Source organism: Gossypium hirsutum, chromosome D13, assembly GCF_007990345.1.
Source record: "Gossypium hirsutum isolate 1008001.06 chromosome D13, Gossypium_hirsutum_v2.1, whole genome shotgun sequence".
Taxonomy (NCBI): Eukaryota; Viridiplantae; Streptophyta; class Magnoliopsida; order Malvales; family Malvaceae; genus Gossypium; species Gossypium hirsutum.
This window is the reverse complement of record NC_053449.1, coordinates 4,545,774-4,562,904: the sequence shown is the minus strand read 5'-3', so window position 1 is coordinate 4,562,904 and position 17,131 is coordinate 4,545,774. Positions and strand designations below refer to the sequence as shown.

The following is a 17,131-nucleotide window of genomic DNA, read 5'->3' as shown; positions in this document are numbered from 1 at the left end:
ATAGATGAATAAAATATTCCAAAAACATCCCTCTCAAAAGTAGCAAATTACTTCCAAGTCCAATTACGTGTATAAATTTGTTTATATATGATTGCACAAATCTCGATCCCTCCCTCTCCCTCGCCGACCTCGAGAGACGCCGTTTTGCGGATGCCGTGAACCCAATGTCGAAACGCTACGTGCCTCCGCTACCTCCTCCCTCGCAACAATCAAGCCCTTTGTTCAAGCAGCGGTCATGGTCTCCTGACGCTGAGCGAGACGAGGCGTGGCTCAGGCGGAAGGAAGTTTACGGCTCGGGGCTCCGCCGTAGTCAGAGCTTCACGGAAGATGATTTGGATGAGCTCAAAGGTTGTTTAGATTTAGGTTTCGGCTTCGAACCAGATTCGCCTGTGTTAGATCCGAAACTATCCCATGCTTTACCCGCTTTGCCGTTTTACTGTGCCGTTAATCGTCAGTACAATGGCAGGATATCGAGGTCGTCGTCCGCGTCATCGATGGACTCTTTTAGTGACGCCGGTAGCACTAACTCGATAATTGATCAAGGTAAAATTCAGTATCAAAGTAAATTTCTTAGTAAGTTCAATTAAACGGCGTTCTTAATTGTTTGATTTGAAATTTTGTGTTATAGGCGATGATCCGGAGATGGTTAAGATTAAGTTGCGTCAATGGGCTCAGGTGGTGGCATGTTCGGTGCGGCAGTTTCCACGGGGACCAAAGTGATTTATTGTGGAGGTTTTCATTTCTTGTGTACTTTTTGTATAGAGGCGATAACAATTTTTGATATAGTAATTAGTTTTTAGTTCTAAACTTCAATTTTGTATTCTAATACATGATTTAGGTTTAGGGTTTAGGAATACTAGAAAATTTTAAAGTGTGCTGGATTGGATTGTTGTTAAATTTTAATTTTTTTTATTGAAAACTAGTGATTTTTATTAGAAAATTTCCAATTGTTTCCTTTTATATCTTCATGAAAGATGTGATTCTAGTTTCTTACAAGCTTCAAACAAGTATCTTGGAGAACATTGCAACCCTTAGCCCGATCTAGTGCATGCTGGGAATATTATGATAAGAATAATCGAGGTGAATTGCTTCGTTTATTTGGATTTGTAGTTTTACAGCATGCTCTTGTTCTCTTAAGTGCAAAGCTTCCATTTGTTACAAGATGGCGCTGCTAGAAGATAAACTATAAGAGCAGTGACCCTTAGTTGGAAAGCGCTGTTGATTCTTGTGATATCGATGGAAGTCCGTTTTTATATCATTTTACATCTGCTGGTAGAAGAAGTTCAGCCGTACTCCCCATTCCAAGGGAAACTGTGGTTTCGAATGATGAAATCTACTCGAGAAGTAATAAGATCTTTATCTTGCAAACCAGCAAGAAATTCAGAACAGCATCTCTCGGATAGCCGCATGAGCGGTAAAATCTAATTATCCTCAATCTGCCATCATGTTTTTGTCTTCATTCGATCATTATTCACATTTGCTATGAGTTCCTCTGTTCCGTGCTAACTAACATAAGCATCGTACTTTTCCTCGGACGTGCATCATTTTCCTGGAGCTTTTTTGTAAACAAAACTTGTTTTCTTTCCCTAACATGAACGCCGCTTTTTGGTTATGTTACTGGTTTAAAACCAGTCACGAGTGCAAGCAGCTTGATCTTACTGATGTAAAGTATCATGATTAGTAGCCATCCTTCTTTGGTGTCTCTAGACTTAGTGAATGTACAGCTTCTTGTGACATCTGCCAGTATTTTGTAGCTTGTTACTATTAAAGATATGTTAGTTTTCGGAGTATGAAATGGATGTAATGCCGGTTTGGACCGAACGACATCAAACCCCTGTTTATCACTAAATTACATCCAAACAAACTTGAAGTGGAGACATGCCATGTGAAGAAGAGGAACTGTGTTTTAGTAAGATCCAGCATGAAGGAGCATAATGAAGCAATATATAGATCTTAAAATGAGCTGATGTGACTAGTTTTTGAAGAAAAATTGTAGGTGAGAATGCATTAGTAGCAAGAGTTGATTTCTGTTGATTGTCTTGCAAGTGGCTTTATACAACAGGATGGGCACAACATGGTGTGATTGTACAGATTGTCAGAAGATTTAGCATACATTGAATTCAAGTATGGGTTTCTTTTTTCATCCTTTTTTTTTTTCTCCCTACTTGTTTAGACTTGAATTGTTAGCAAACTTCTCCAGGCTATCTGAACCGTTAGCTATCCGGGGATCCGTAGATGGCAAAATGAGCCCGAACTCGAAAAACCCGAGTCCAAACTAGAGTTGGAGGGTTGTTTAACAAAGGAGTTGTGGTACCTTTTTTTCAGAAAAAAGAACTCCAGATGTATCAAAGATGCTTTCATTTGGAGGTAAGGCATATAAATTTAGAATCTTGGTGACATAGTATAATGCAAAACAGACAATATAATATTCTTAATGTTGCCTAAAACTGTAAGCAATTGAAATTCCTATGCTGGTTTGCATGTTAAGTGTTTTTTTCTTTTAGATTTATTATTGGTTTCCAGCCGCATGATGCAGACTTGTAGGCACAGTACAAACAAAATTATATTGGTATAATGATAGATATAACCTTTTAATTCATTTTATTAATTTGATATTAAATACTTTTTTTTTATCATTTCAATCCTTAACCTTCAATTTTTAATCAAATTACATTTTTGTGTGTGATAGTTTGCATTACAGTTCACATTGTTGAATTGTTTATATGAATTGATTTTTTTTGAATATTTATGAAATTTTAATAATTTTTATGTATTTGTTAAAAACTTATATAACGTACACCGTCTAAAATAGTAAATTGAATAAAATTTAAAAATTAGGTGCCAAAGTGTGTTATCAAATAATATAGAGCATACCACATAAATCTTGTTTGCTTGACACGTGTGCTCGCTACTCATTATAGTTGGCTGAGGTATGGTTCAGCTATCAAGTTGGCTAGCTCCCCAACAGCTCACTTAGGGTCTGCGAACCCTTTGTTAAGACGTGTGCAATTTCTAGGAGCAACATGGCACCACACATATCAATGGACTATGCCTCATATATATATATATATAATGATGAGTCACACTGAGGAGGACATAGAGAAACAAACATTTAACAAAGTGATGAAAGAAGTTAAAAAGATGGGGGATCGAAGGGATAAAAAGTTAAAAATAGTAAATGTTAGGGGATTGAATTTAGAATTATACCAATTATATTTTATATGTAACTAAGATATTATGTGAACATATATTTTAGAATCTATCAAATTCTCTGCATTAAAAAGAAACTTCTTTAATAAGGTTTCGAACACTTCGTAATAACAAATAAGGCATCAATAAAAAAAATCAAATTAAATCTCAAGACCAAATAATTAAACAAAATATCCTTTTTGCTGAAAAATAAAACCTATATATCCATTTTTCTGTTTTTATTTAAAAGATATTTCTTTAGAAAATTATACATATTTGACCTATTTATTAAAATAACATTTTAAATTATAAATTCATTTTCTAACAAATAACCTCGTTTTGAATGTGCAAATTTCATAATAATCTAGCAAAACGAAAAAAACGAACAAAAGGGAAAAGGATTGAAACAAACTATTCACAAATTCAGTCCCTATACTCTTTGCACATTCTAAATTGAGTCCTATTTTCAATTTCAGTAATTTAGTTTCTTACTCTTTATTTAATAATTGAAGTATACTGGACAACACCGTCAACATATTCTCATTAAATTGTATTATATGACATTTTTGTTTGATGATTTGAATTTTTATGCGTAATGTCGATTAGTTGACCAAATGTTTTATTCTAAAAAAATATATCATCCAATTTACCTAAAGTTTAAAGAATTCTTAAATATATGAATAGTACAGGGACTAAAAGCAGAATTAGGCTTTTCTTTACCCCTTTCATCATGGCGCCTAGGAGTAAAGCCCCAAAAGAATCCAAAATAATATTCAACTAAAAGCAGTACTTCAACGTCTTCCGTAGACCCCGTCCCCTTGGAATTTCTGAACGAGGAAATTATAAGTCATTAGCATTTTCTTCTTCTTTTTTCTAAAAACATGAACAGATAATTCCTTCAAAATATCATACATCAAAATTTTGACGTTGAAAAAGAAAAGACACTGCTTTTGATTGATGGGTATTGTCTCAAACCTAAAAGGGTCAAGAACCCAAGAAGGCTTACCCGTATCCGATGGGTTGCCGCCATCTTCTACATCTGTTTCCCACAAGAAAAAATGCTCCAATTTGCTGCCTTTAGTAGTGGCCCTTGTGGTCATAGCTGAAATCTCGTTTCTTGGTCGCCTCGACATGGCTAAAAACGCCGCCTTTTTCGATTCATGGCCCGATATGTTCTATAAATCCCACTTTTCTGATGGAGTAGCAGTAGCTGGCGTTGACAATGAGATTGAAGCTTTGGGTGGTGATCAGAACGGAGTTGCACAGAACTGCGAACAGTGGCTTGAGAGAGAAGATGCCGTGGTTTATTCAAGGGATTTTAGCAAAGATCCCATTTGGGTTTCGGGCACTGAGCAGGTTCCTTCATTACTTTTTATTGATGTTTTGCAAGTTCTTTGACCATATAATGTATTGGACTATGTTACTCGGACTTGTGTGTGAGTGTAGGATACAAGTATATACCTGATACGGTATGATTAGTCTTTTCAATGTTTTTCTCTGTGTTTGGAGGATCTTTGCAAATTATATCGCCATACAGAGATAGTTCAACAAAAATGAAGAGTCTGAACAACATTTTTATTGAGCACTAAGCTGGCTTGAACCTTTGGCTTTTAAGATTGTGAAGTTTTCTGAATGATTTGTCTATGAAGTTTTGAAGTTTACTGATAAGTGTTATTTGCAAATGAAATACTGCTTATGGCACTTGTTTGTTTTGAGGGAACATCAGGTCTTTTTCACTATACTATTGAGCATATTAGAATTTCATTGTTTTTGATGTGTGTACCAGGATGAAAAGTCTTTGTAGAAGTTTTTGGTTTCAATAATTAGGCCATTGGTTCAGCAGTTTGTAGTAATTGATGTAAGGGGCTGTCATATGCTGCTGGTTTTGTATGTACATTCCGCAGCCGAGTTTTTCTCTGCTCACTTGGATGCTAAAATACCACTTTTCCGAAAAATAAGATCGTTTTTTGTAGTATTAGAAGTCAATAAAAGATTGTTTAAGTTTATCATGGACATTCCTTTGTTTCTACTCTAATTATGTTAGGACTTAAAATGATACCAGTGCTTGTTGACTTGTCATTTTGCATATTCTTCTTCCCATCTTTAATGTTGTTTTAGTGGCTTTTTAGGCTTAAATTACATGTCCTTGTTTGTTGTTGACTTCCTTTTTCATGGTATGTAGGAATGGAAAACTTGTGCTGTGGGTTGTAAGTTCGGATTTGATCCCAGTAAGAAAACCGATGCTGCCTTTGGTTTGTCTCAAGAACCTGGAGTAGCTACTGTGCTGCGCTCGATGGAATCAGCTTTGTACTATTAAGACAATAATATTGCTCAGGCACGACGGTGGGTAAGCACATTGCATTTGAAACAAACACATTTTTTTCCCTGTAATTTTGTGGGACTTTTGTGATGCTCTATTAAGTAGTGCTTTTTTATTTTTTTCCCAACATTCTCTTCTAGCAAGCTTTTTTTTCCTGCTCTATGAAAGTTAATTTTATATCGAATAAGATATTTTATGTGAATTACTCTTCAAAGCTATGATCTATGGACAACAACACTACTGTGATGCTTCAACACAGACATGTTTGATGTTTCCAAGAATCTAGGCACACTGACATGGCTATGTATATGCATTTATATTTCCCATAGTTTACCATACATCTAATATATATTTGGAAGTAATCAGGCTTCTATTTTGGAATGTTCGGTATAAATGAATTTGACTATTTCCCTTCAAACTCGATATTTGCCTATTATTTCACTGGAAAACTAGGCTCCACTGTTGATTCTAGTTAATGGGGAAGTCTTTCTAAAGCTAACAGTTTTTTCTTTTTAAACATTTTTATTTAGGAGGGGTTATGATATTGTAATGACGACTAGCCTCTCATCAGATGTTCCTGTCGGATATTTTTCGTGGGCTGAGTATGATATCATGGCACCAGTGATGCCAAAGACTGAACAGGCTTTGGCAGCTGCTTTCATCTCTAACTGCGGTGCCCGTAACTTTCGTTTGGAAGCTCTTGTTGGGCTTGAAAAGGCGAATATCAAGATAGATTCTTATGGTGGTTGCCATAGAAATCGCAATGGAAAAGGTGAATTTTCATTTCTTTATGCTTTTCTATATTAATTATAAACTGATATGCACTTTGAAAGATGTACTGTTATTGTTAAACGTTGTATATTTTTAATTCGCAGTACTTCCTATGCGTAATCTACAAGCGATCTGTGTCTATATTTTATTTTAGTTTAAACATTTTCCTGCATTTCTAAGGTTGCTGATTCTCTATGCCGAAGCTTTCCTTTTTTTATAGTTCTTACATTTTTTCTTATGATACAACCCTAGTCAACTCAGCGCTTCTGGTCGGTCATTTTGGTTACTCTTCGTGGATCTGTTTTAAGAACATATTTCATGTAAATTTTTGCAGTGGACAAAGTTGAGGCTCTGAAACGCTATAAGTTTAGCTTGGCTTTTGAGAACTCCAATGAGGAAGATTATGTCACTGAAAAATTTTTCCAGTCTCTTGTTGCAGGTATGAAACATTATTTCTGATGTTTGATGTTACAAACTTTGTTATTTCCTACTTGAGTCTGTTAAATTGGATTTAGATGTCGCCGTAAGGATTTTCTTTTTGTGCACATGTGTGTTTGGATGAAATCAGTAAATGAATAGAGTTTTTCCAACAATTTGAAAACAATTGTGACAAAACTAATTTCTGGAAAAGCTTCGAGAAATGGGGTCAGGATAATTGTGATCTGGGCAGGAAAGAATTCATGTGTTTGTTTTGGACTTGAATATTGCAATACCATTCTATTTTGGTTTCACCTTTGATTAATGGAATTATTTAACTTTTATAGGAACTATACCCGTGGTGGTTGGTGCACCGAATATTGAAGACTTTGCTCCTTATCCCGGTTCAGTTTTACATATTAAGGAATTAGCCGAAGTTCAATCAGTTGCAAACAGAATGAAGTACCTTGCTGAAAACCCTGATGCTTATAATCAATCATTAAGGTGTAGTGTGGTTCACTCCCTGTAATAAATTATGTCAATTTACGAGAAACTTGTTTCTTATGTTGAATCTTGCTGACAATGAGGTCTCCATGGATTAGGTGGAAGTACGAAGGCCCATCCGATTCTTTCAAGGCCCTTTTAGATATGTCTGCGGTTCATTCATCATGTCGTCTGTGCATTCACTTGGCTACCATCATCCAGGAGAAAGAAGAAAAAAGTTCAGACTTCAGGAAACGCCCCTGCAAGTGTACCAAAGGATCAGAAACCATATATCATTTATACGTACGAGAGCGAGGGAGGTTTGAGATGGATTCTATTTTCTTGAGGTAACCTCTTTACTCTTTAGCTATTAGTATGTTATGAATCAATTTTATGATCCTTTAATCCGGACTTGATTAGACTTTCTTTAACCATAACAAACAATCAATCGAAAAAAGAACTTGAAATCTCGTGGCGTTGTGCTCATTCACGACGATACATGGCCATTTATCTTCAATTTCAGCTGCTTTGTTGCAACTCATGAATCTTTTCTTAAGCATGACCCAATCTCTCAATGCGGCATTAGGCGGTGTAATGCAACTTCCACTTGGCGGAAGCTAATTTTAACCATTTCTTCGATTTTGAAACGGGATGCAATCCTTATTTCTGACATTTATGAACAGATCGAGCAATTTGACTCTAGACGCCTTGAAGTCTTCTGTGCTTACGAAGTTCAGGTATCGAAAACACGTGCCTGTTTGGAAGCAGGAAAGACCCGAAACCATAAGAGGTGGTGATGAACTAAAAGTATACAGAATATACCCTGTTGGGTTGACACAGAGACAGGCTCTATATAACTTCAAGTTCGAACGAGATGCCGATCTTAAGAACCACATTCAAAGCAACCCTTGTGCAAAGTTTGAAGTCATATTTGTCTAGATTGAAGGTAGCAAAGCACGAACAATGGACTCCAAATATCAGCATTATAGCCGGATATTTCCCGAAAGCTCGATGTCACCGCATGCAGGTTTTGGTTTTCACCAAATGCTTCTTGTAAGGATCCCATGATTTCCATGAGCTGAATTGGTAGGTTATGGGGTATATGCATACTTGAAATTTTACTGATGGTTTAATTAGTATTTTAGCTCACACCATAATGCAACTTACCCTTTGAACTTTTGCTTCAAAATTTGTATATCATATAATGAGAGAAAATTGTTTTGCTTTGGATGTGTTATTAGTTAGGTAAAATATGTTGTTAGTCCTCAGAGAATTAAATAAAAAATTCTAATCCAATAATTAAAAATATGATATTTTTTTGTCAAAATTTATTAACATGATAGAAAATGAATGTCATGATGAACATCTTTTTTTATAGATAATACTATCAATATTGATGATTGGGTTAAAATATTTTTAATTGAAAAAAACTTTATTTTAAAGATAATAATTTTTAACTTTTTAAAACATAAGGACTGGTAGCATATTTTGACCTAAGGGTAAGGATTGGTATTTGGTATATTTATAATGCATTTTTTTTAATTCCACAAGCGTTCTTGTAAAATTGATGTGTGTCTTCATTTTTTTTAAAATATTTGTTGGACTCTAAAAACTTCACTAATCGTATATTAAATAATTTCCCTTAATCTAATAGTTATTGCATGTAGCTTTTAATAATTAATGAAAACTATTTGATACATCGTCAAAGAGTTTTTTAGACTCTACAAGTGAGTTAAGTGTTTAACAAGTATACAGTAGAGTGTAGTAAAAATATATAATAAAAAAATTTAATGACATCCTCAATCTATTTGTAGAGTTTAAAAAACTTCACTGATGATAGATCAAATAATTACCCAACAATTACGAGGTTAAATTCACAATTTGGCCCATGAAGTATACTCATTTTTTTATATTGGTATCTAAATATTTTTTTTGTCCCTAATTAGGACCTAATGTATCGATCTGTTATGATTTTTGGTCCAATTTTTAACATACATTTTAAAAATTATGGCTGCCAATCAAATAATGCCATGTGGATTTTCAAAAACAAAGATCTTTTTTAAATGAAAAAAATATTATTTTAAAATTTATTTCTTGGTTAAATTTTTTTACCCCCTTCTTTTTATTTCAGATTTGTTGCTATGATTATTTTTTAGGTACAAATACGTGCAGTCTGGAACTCAAATCAACAACAGAATCAAAATCTGATTTTGAAAAGAATTGAAATGGAGGAATCAAATGAATGAATACGTTTGAAACACTTGAATGGTTAAACTCAAAACAATTCAACACCATCATCTCAAATGCGCAAAACCAAATATAATCTCAAATCACAGAAAAAAAAAATGTTTATGGTTTCCTAAGATTCCACTAAAGCTTTTGGCATTGTATCCTTAAAGCTAAAAATATCTCATCTGCTTCGTCAAATAAATTTAGCATGTGCCCTGTTGTTTGAAAATGATATATCTCATCGTCAACAAATGTAAGATCTCACAAAAACTCATAATTAGAACCCATGATCTGAAATGCGAATTCAAACCTGATGAAAAATCCGTTATACCATAAAAATTCCACAGCTCCAAATCAAGAACCAACAACCGAGTATTCTACCACCATCATTAAAGCAACAACATTCCTCTTGACCTTTCGCAAATATTTCAAAAAGGGATTGAGATTTTCTCCATTGTTTTCGCACCTTCCGCAACAATAGATCTATGGATAGTAGAATGATATTTGAATTTGATATGTAGTAAAATTAGAAGCAGAGAATATAAAAATTACAGAAGAAAATGCAAATATGGGTTTTTGTAGAAATGATTTTTTTTTCAAGGATTGAGAAGGGGAGGTGAATAAAATTTTAATTTTATTATTTTATTTCTTTTTACCAAAAACTAGTTTATGAAAATATAGATCAAGCCATGTGGCTTTATTTAATTGGACTAAAAATCATTGCGGATCAATACTTTAGGTACCAAATTAAAATAAAATAAATTTTAAATACCAATACAAAAAAATAGGTATACTTCAGGGACCAAAGAGCAAATTAAGCTTAACTATAAACCTACAATATTTATTATAGGATAAACTGTCCAACTATTAGCATTTTTTTTGTCATCCAACTATAAAAAGTTATAAAATGGTCACTCAATTATTTAACTTTTTTCTTTTTTTCTTTGTTACCAACCATTAAATTACTAACAAAAAGATTATTTGGCAGTTTTTAAAATCGGCATAATAACAACTTTAACCCTCAACAGTTATATGTTGTGTTAATTTAGTCTTGATTCAAAAACATTAACCCTCAACATTTACATATTATGTAATTTAGTATCTCTTTTTTATTTTGCAAGTTTGTTTTTGTTTATGACATTGAGTGTTAATTTTAAAAGAACGTGAAAAGATAAAAAATTATTATCTTGGATTTCTGTTTGTTTCCATTTTTTATATATTTTCAATCAAATTTAGTTGATAATTTTATTTTTTTTAGGTGAAAGGTCATAAAGAAAAGCAAAATTGAAAGAAAGAAGAACCGAATTACATAATGTGTAAATATTGAGGGTTAATTTTTTTTCAAATCAATACTAAATTGACACAATATATAAATGTTGACGGTTAAAATTGCTACTATAAATTTTAAAAGCTGTCATGTCATTTTTTTGTTAGCCTTTCAACGACTAATGACCAAAAAAGAAAAAAATCAAATGTCATTTTGTAACTTTTTATAATTAGATGATAAAAAACGTTATCAATATTGAAGGACTACTATATTATAAAAAAATAGAATAAAGTATCAAAAATATTTCTTATTAATAGTTATAAGGGAACAGTCATAGTTGGATTTGCAATGCTCTGACCTGTCTCATCTCAGGGTATATAAAAATAATATATTTTTAAGTAATAATCATTACATATATTATATTTTTTTTCAAAAGTTATATATATATATTAAATGAATGGATTGATTTATTAGGCATAATCAATAAAAGTAGCATGGAGGTTTTCAATTAAAAGATAGACTGCATTTTGTTTCTCTACTAAAAAAATTAGTAAATTAGTTCTTGTACGTTAGATTAAAAAATAAACTAGTCTTTTGTGTTAAAAATTTCTTCTATTTCTACAGTTAAAAATTGATCTTTGCACATCAACTTGAGGTACACATGACACGGCATGTGTTATTGTCTGATTATTTTGTTAGCCACGCTAATTTTTAACCGTACAAATTGATGGAATTTTTAACAGAAAGAATCAATTTACTCTTTGATCTAATGTACAATGACTAATTTGTCTATTATTTTAGTAGATGGAGCAAAATGTAATATGACTTCTAGGATAGGGTCCACCTCTAATTTTATATAAAAAATATTTTAACCATTTATTTAATTTTTTATCTATTAATTTTTGAACTTAAACTTATATTGTTTGTCAAATCACCCTAACATAAATAGTTAAATTAATGTTTGTTGACTTTACTAACGTGGCATCCACATTGCAGTTTACGTGTATGCCACGTTGGTAATTAATTAATTTTTAGAAAAAAAATTAAAACTAGTTTTATATTTTTATACTTTTTAAATAATTTTTAAATTTTAAAAAATTTGAATTTTTAAATTCTAAAAAAATAGTCAATTAATGATATGACAATTCATAAATATGTCACATCAATAAATTTAACAAATGTTAACTTTTTCATTCATTTTTGGATAATTTGATAAATAGCACAAGTTTAAGGGTTAAAAGAAGAAGAAAAATAAATAAATAGAGGGCTGAAATGATATTTTTGTAAATTTGGCGGATCAAATCAATCATTATGCCTATATGATATTTTAATGTGTAATATATAATTTTTGTTGAAACCGTAACACCATGTTTGGTTGGGTGTAATGGATTAGCCATTACACCCCTATTTTGTGGCCCCACTCAATACGCCGTTTGGTTCGCTATATTGCCCTAATACGAGCCTATTATGTTGCGGACGGATTCGGCATTTTCTCTGCTTCAGCACCGATTTCTAAACCCTTCCAAAAGCAAATATTAGGTAATCGGTCTCTGTTTTACCCTCCCATTGTCGAAATCGATCTCCACCCCACCCTCTCCCTCCCAACATTAACAGAAGCTGCCAGCGAACCAAACTTCCAACCGCTCCCGACTTTCATCTTTGCATCTTTCGCCGACTCGACGGTCTCAGATCTCCGGACGCTTTGAAGCGGCAAGTGAGTAATCTCCGCCTGTGAGTAATCTCTATTTCTTTCCTCTCTACATGCATTTTTAATGGGTGTTATTGCAATTTTTTTTATAAATACGATTAGTTTTTGGTGCGATTGTTTCAGTTTTTGGTAAATCGGCATTTCGTTTCTTGCTGGTTATGATTTTTTTTCATTATTTGTTTGGTTGTTGATCATGATATATGTATATATATATGGTTTCGTTTCATCGCACTCTTCCTTTTCTTCATCGATTATTGCACTGTTCACTTAATCGATTTCCCTTTTCTCATTACAGGTTCTTTGTTCCAACACTTCTTCATCGCACTCTTCCTCGATTTGCTCATTACAGGTTAGTTTTCCATAGGTATTTTCAATGTTTGTATTGCATGTTCGATTGAAAGGTTAGTTTTCCCCGATTGCATGTTTGTATTGCTGTTTCTTTTCCTTTGTTATGTAATCCAAAGAGTTTTAAGGCATAAGGGCAAGTATGTATTGATGTTTAACTTCTGGTTTAACTTCTAAAATAAATTTGATAAAATTATGTCTTATGCACAATGTCTTCTAAAATCAGAGTCTGTATTGATGTTTATACATTGTGCTAAAATATTCGTATGTTATATGAAGTTGTTTAAGCTAGGCTTATTATTTCATAGGTACAGATCCATTCATTTTGCTTGCAATAAGTTAATAAGCTTCTACTTTATGTAATTTTCATATTCAAGGAGCTTTTGCTAGTAGCATACTCATGAATGCATGCAAGCTACAGCTCTAACTTTTTAATATGAGAATTTATATGATATTGTCTTGACTTGTATGAAGTTGTGATTAAAATTTTTGTTAGACATTCGTTTGACACGGATTGAAACTCTATCTCTCCATTAGTCCATTGCCACCTCAATATTGCATAAAAAAATTTCTATATGATATTATATAATAACATTATACAACATAAAAGAATTAAAATATATAACAAATTATGAATTTAACAAAATTTTATATAATTATGTGAATTATGATATATGAAAATATAATAAAATGATATAAATATATTTTATTGTCACATTTTCTGTTTATCATCTTCTTGAGTTTTACTTGTAACTATTTTTAATTGAATATGAATAAATAGTTGTGGACCTGAAAATTTTTTCGACCGTCAATTTTCAAGATTATAAATTGATGAAAGTTGAGTGATAAGTATGTAAAAATATTACGGAGATCTTTATATTAAGAGTTAGAATATATTTTATCTTTTTATTTAAAAAATGGACAAATTAATCTCTATATGTTAAATAAAAGAGAAAAATAGTTATTATGTTAATTTTTTTTATCAATTTTACTATTAAAAACTGGTTCATTTATGTTGGCATGAGATACACATGACACGCAACGTGTAACTATCTGGTTATTCCGTTAGTCATATGCTAAAGAGAACAAAATACAATCTAACTCTTATTATGGGGTAGAGGTGTTCATGGGCCGGGCGGCCCGGCCCGACAGCCCGCCCGAAATATGGGAGGGTTTGGGTAAAAATATAGGCCCGAAATATGGGTTTGGGAAAAAAAATGAGGCCCGTTTAGAAAACGGGCCGGGCCTCGGGCACCACTTTCTTGGCCCGGGCTCAGCCCGAATATAATAAATATATATATTTTTTAATTTTTTAATTTTAAAATATTTTTAAAATATATTTTTTTATTTTTTTATTTTTAAAATAAATTTTTGGTGTTTATTAAAAAAATAGGCCGGGCCAGGCCGGGTTCGAGCTTAGGAATTTTTTCCCCGGCCAGGCTTGGACAAAATTTCAAGCCCATATTTTTGGCCGGGCCCAAGCCCAGGCCTAGGACGCGGGCCAAAATTTTTTCTGGGTCCGGCCCAGCCTATGAACACCTCTATTATGGGGCCTCCCAATATTTTTACCTGAATGAGTATCAATTTATGTTTATTTATGTACAAATAATGTTAGGATAAAACATTAAGAGGACAAATACAAATAGAAATATATTTAAAAATTAATTATAGATGTTGGTTAATTTTTATTTTAACTTGTTATCAATGTAAGAAAATGTGGGTTCAAACACGTTGAAGTGCATTTATTCTCAATATTAAACTGAAAATAACTTATTTGTGCTCAATTAAGATTAAACCCATTTTTATATATATTTTAAACGAGTTTATTTATGAACTGAAAATCACTTATTTGTGTTCAATTAAGTTTAAAATTTTGCTCATATTTATTTATATAACTGTTTAAGCTACGAGTATAATGAAGCGATTGAGATTATCAAAATTTCTATTACTTGGGCGAGACAAATTTGGACTATGCATAATGAAGTTTTGAGTCGAAGACGCACCTCTTTGCAAATGTACTCTCATTCGGAAAATTGGTTTCACTTGCATACTGATAGTGCTATTAACTTGAACAGACATTGCATTCGTGGAGGGAGTGGTGTGAAATCATCAAGGGAAATAGATTATGGGTTTTAACCACTCTTTGGGGATGTGTTTGGTTTTTTATGCTGAGTTGTGAGATATCTTGGATGGGTTAGTACTCTTACAAAACTGAGTCTTGAATAGGGTCTTGATTCAAATTGGTAGCCTTGAGATAATTCATGCTTTGCAAAGGAGTATTTCAGCAATTTTGAACTCAGCTCTGGTTAGACGAATTCATCAGTTTCTTCTTAAAAACAAGTATTGGGTGGCAAGATATATTCCTAAGAAAGCCAATCATGTTGTAAATCAAATAGCGAAGATGGTCTCTACGGACTCAAGAAGGGTTAACATTTTGACAACAATTCCTACAAATCTAATTGATGTCCTTGAGAGTGATGAAGCGAATGGTGCTTTTGATTTGACTAGTAATTTAATTTTTTAAATTTTGTTTCTTTCATAGAAAAAAATATTTATACTAAATGAAAATTAAAAAGGGTTATAATTAATATTTTAAACTAATATTAATTAAAAAAAAGTGTGATTAAACCCCTCCAAGCAAGAAAAGTAGGATTGGTCAAAACGATGAAAGAAGGAGCGTTTTGAATTATAGGCCCACATTCCTAGTAAATTGAAACCAAGCAAATAAATGGATGAATGATCTTTAAGTAGTGGCGGTGAGTCAAACAAAAGGTGCCTCTTGGCTCATTTTAAAGGTTAATATCAATAAAATAAATAAATAAATAAATAAAACCCACATGTTTCTCCTACTCTTTCCATTCGCCCCTTCCCTTTACACACAATAAAAAAAGTGAGTGGTCATCTCTCCTTTGTTATTTTCCTTCTACTACAAAAATAGGTTTAATTCTACTTTTAGTCCCTATACACTTTTACACATTTAAATTTTAGTTTTTTTAACTTCCAATTCAATATGTCCAGACTCTTTACTCCTTTAATTTAATATATGAAGACATTGTCAATACTTAAAAGTTAAACTGTATCATATTAAATTATAATATATATATTTGAAGCCTAATTGATAATATCGTAAAAAGAATTCTATTGAATTTTTTATTTTAAAAATATCACATAAATCTAATTTGGTGATTTTTTTTGACAGTGTTATTAATTGAACTTCAATTATTATATCAAAAAGAATATAGGGACCATATTTCAAATGTGTAAAGAGTACATGTATTTTGAGCATAATTGAACACTTTTAAAGTGTAAGTTTTAACAATTAAATTATAAAAAATAAAGATTCGAATATACAATATTTTATCCGTTATTTTGTTAATTTTAATATGAGATATTATGAAAAGTGATTATATATATTGCCTTTTGACATTTGAAAGGTAAAATTGAATAAAATATATGAGAAAAAGTAGAGGGGTCTAGGGTGGGAATATACCGCCCCAGTGCAGAAACTAGAGGCCGAACCAATTGGCCTTACGCTGCCTTTAGGTGTGGTTTCCACAGTTTAAACAAGAAGCCAAAAGCCAATCAAATACCCTTTTATTCAATTATTGTTCAAACAAAGTCAAATGCTAACAGACAAGTTTTTAGAAAGAGAAAAAAAAAATCAAAACTTGCTAAGTTGTGTAATTTAATTTAGTTTTTATAATTTTAAAATTCGATTTTGGTAGTAATTAATCTGTTAGATTAAAGTTTGTTATCAGTCTCGTGATGTGCGTAAATTATGAATTTAGTCAATGTTTTTTAATCTGTTAGATTAAAATTTGTTATTAGTTTCGTGCTTGACTCAATGGTATCTGCTAAATGCATTAAGTAAAATAATGCGATTTTTTGTGAGTATAATATAGAAATGATAAACTCGTATGATATTACGTATATGATAATATGTTTGCTGCAAAATGATAATTTAATTTCACAAATTTAATAGTTATCATCTAAGTTGGGATCAAAATTTAAAAAGTACGTGACTAAAAAAATGACCAAATTAAACCATATGATTAAATCTATAAGGTACATATTGTATAAGGACCAATAACAAAATTTAATCCGAAAAAGAACTTTTTTAGGGTGAGTTCAGTTCAAGAACATTTTTTTTTAATTTCTCAAATTTTTTATGATAATTCGGTTCATTTTTTAATCTTTTCCTACTAATCTTAAAATTTGAGTTATTGACTTATTTTATAAAATGAATTTTATCTTATGATTTTTAAACATTAATTCATAAAATTTCGGAAAAAAAGATCATAAATATTTAAAAGGAACTAAATTTTCATTGAATAAATAACAAGCAAAAACTTTTATATAATATTTTCTTTAAAAGTAATTTTTTATATAAATTTTAAGTTAT

General features: G+C 31.8%; 1 protein-coding gene and 1 pseudogene across 1 annotated transcript; both read left to right on the top strand.

Annotated features, from left to right (window-relative positions):
• Positions 1 to 3: 3 nt before the first annotated feature.
• On the top strand, positions 4 to 962 carry LOC107894269 (uncharacterized). The gene is made up of 2 exons (XM_016819532.2): positions 4 to 543; positions 629 to 962. The coding sequence occupies exons 1-2, from the start codon at positions 165 to 167 to the stop codon at positions 718 to 720; spliced, it is 471 nt and encodes a 156-aa protein (XP_016675021.2). The 5' UTR covers positions 4 to 164; the 3' UTR covers positions 721 to 962.
• A 2,992-nt stretch (positions 963 to 3,954) lies between these two features.
• Positions 3,955 to 8,402, top strand: LOC121225650 (glycoprotein 3-alpha-L-fucosyltransferase A-like; annotated as a pseudogene).
• Positions 8,403 to 17,131: the final 8,729 nt, after the last annotated feature.

Coding starts and splice junctions, on each gene's coding strand:
- LOC107894269 (XM_016819532.2), top strand. CDS start 165: ATGTCGAAACGCTACGTGCCTCCGCTACCTCCTCCCTCGCAACAATCA. Junction 544..628: donor TAACTCGATAATTGATCAAG/GTAAAATTCAGT, acceptor TTTGTGTTATAG/GCGATGATCCGGAGATGGTT.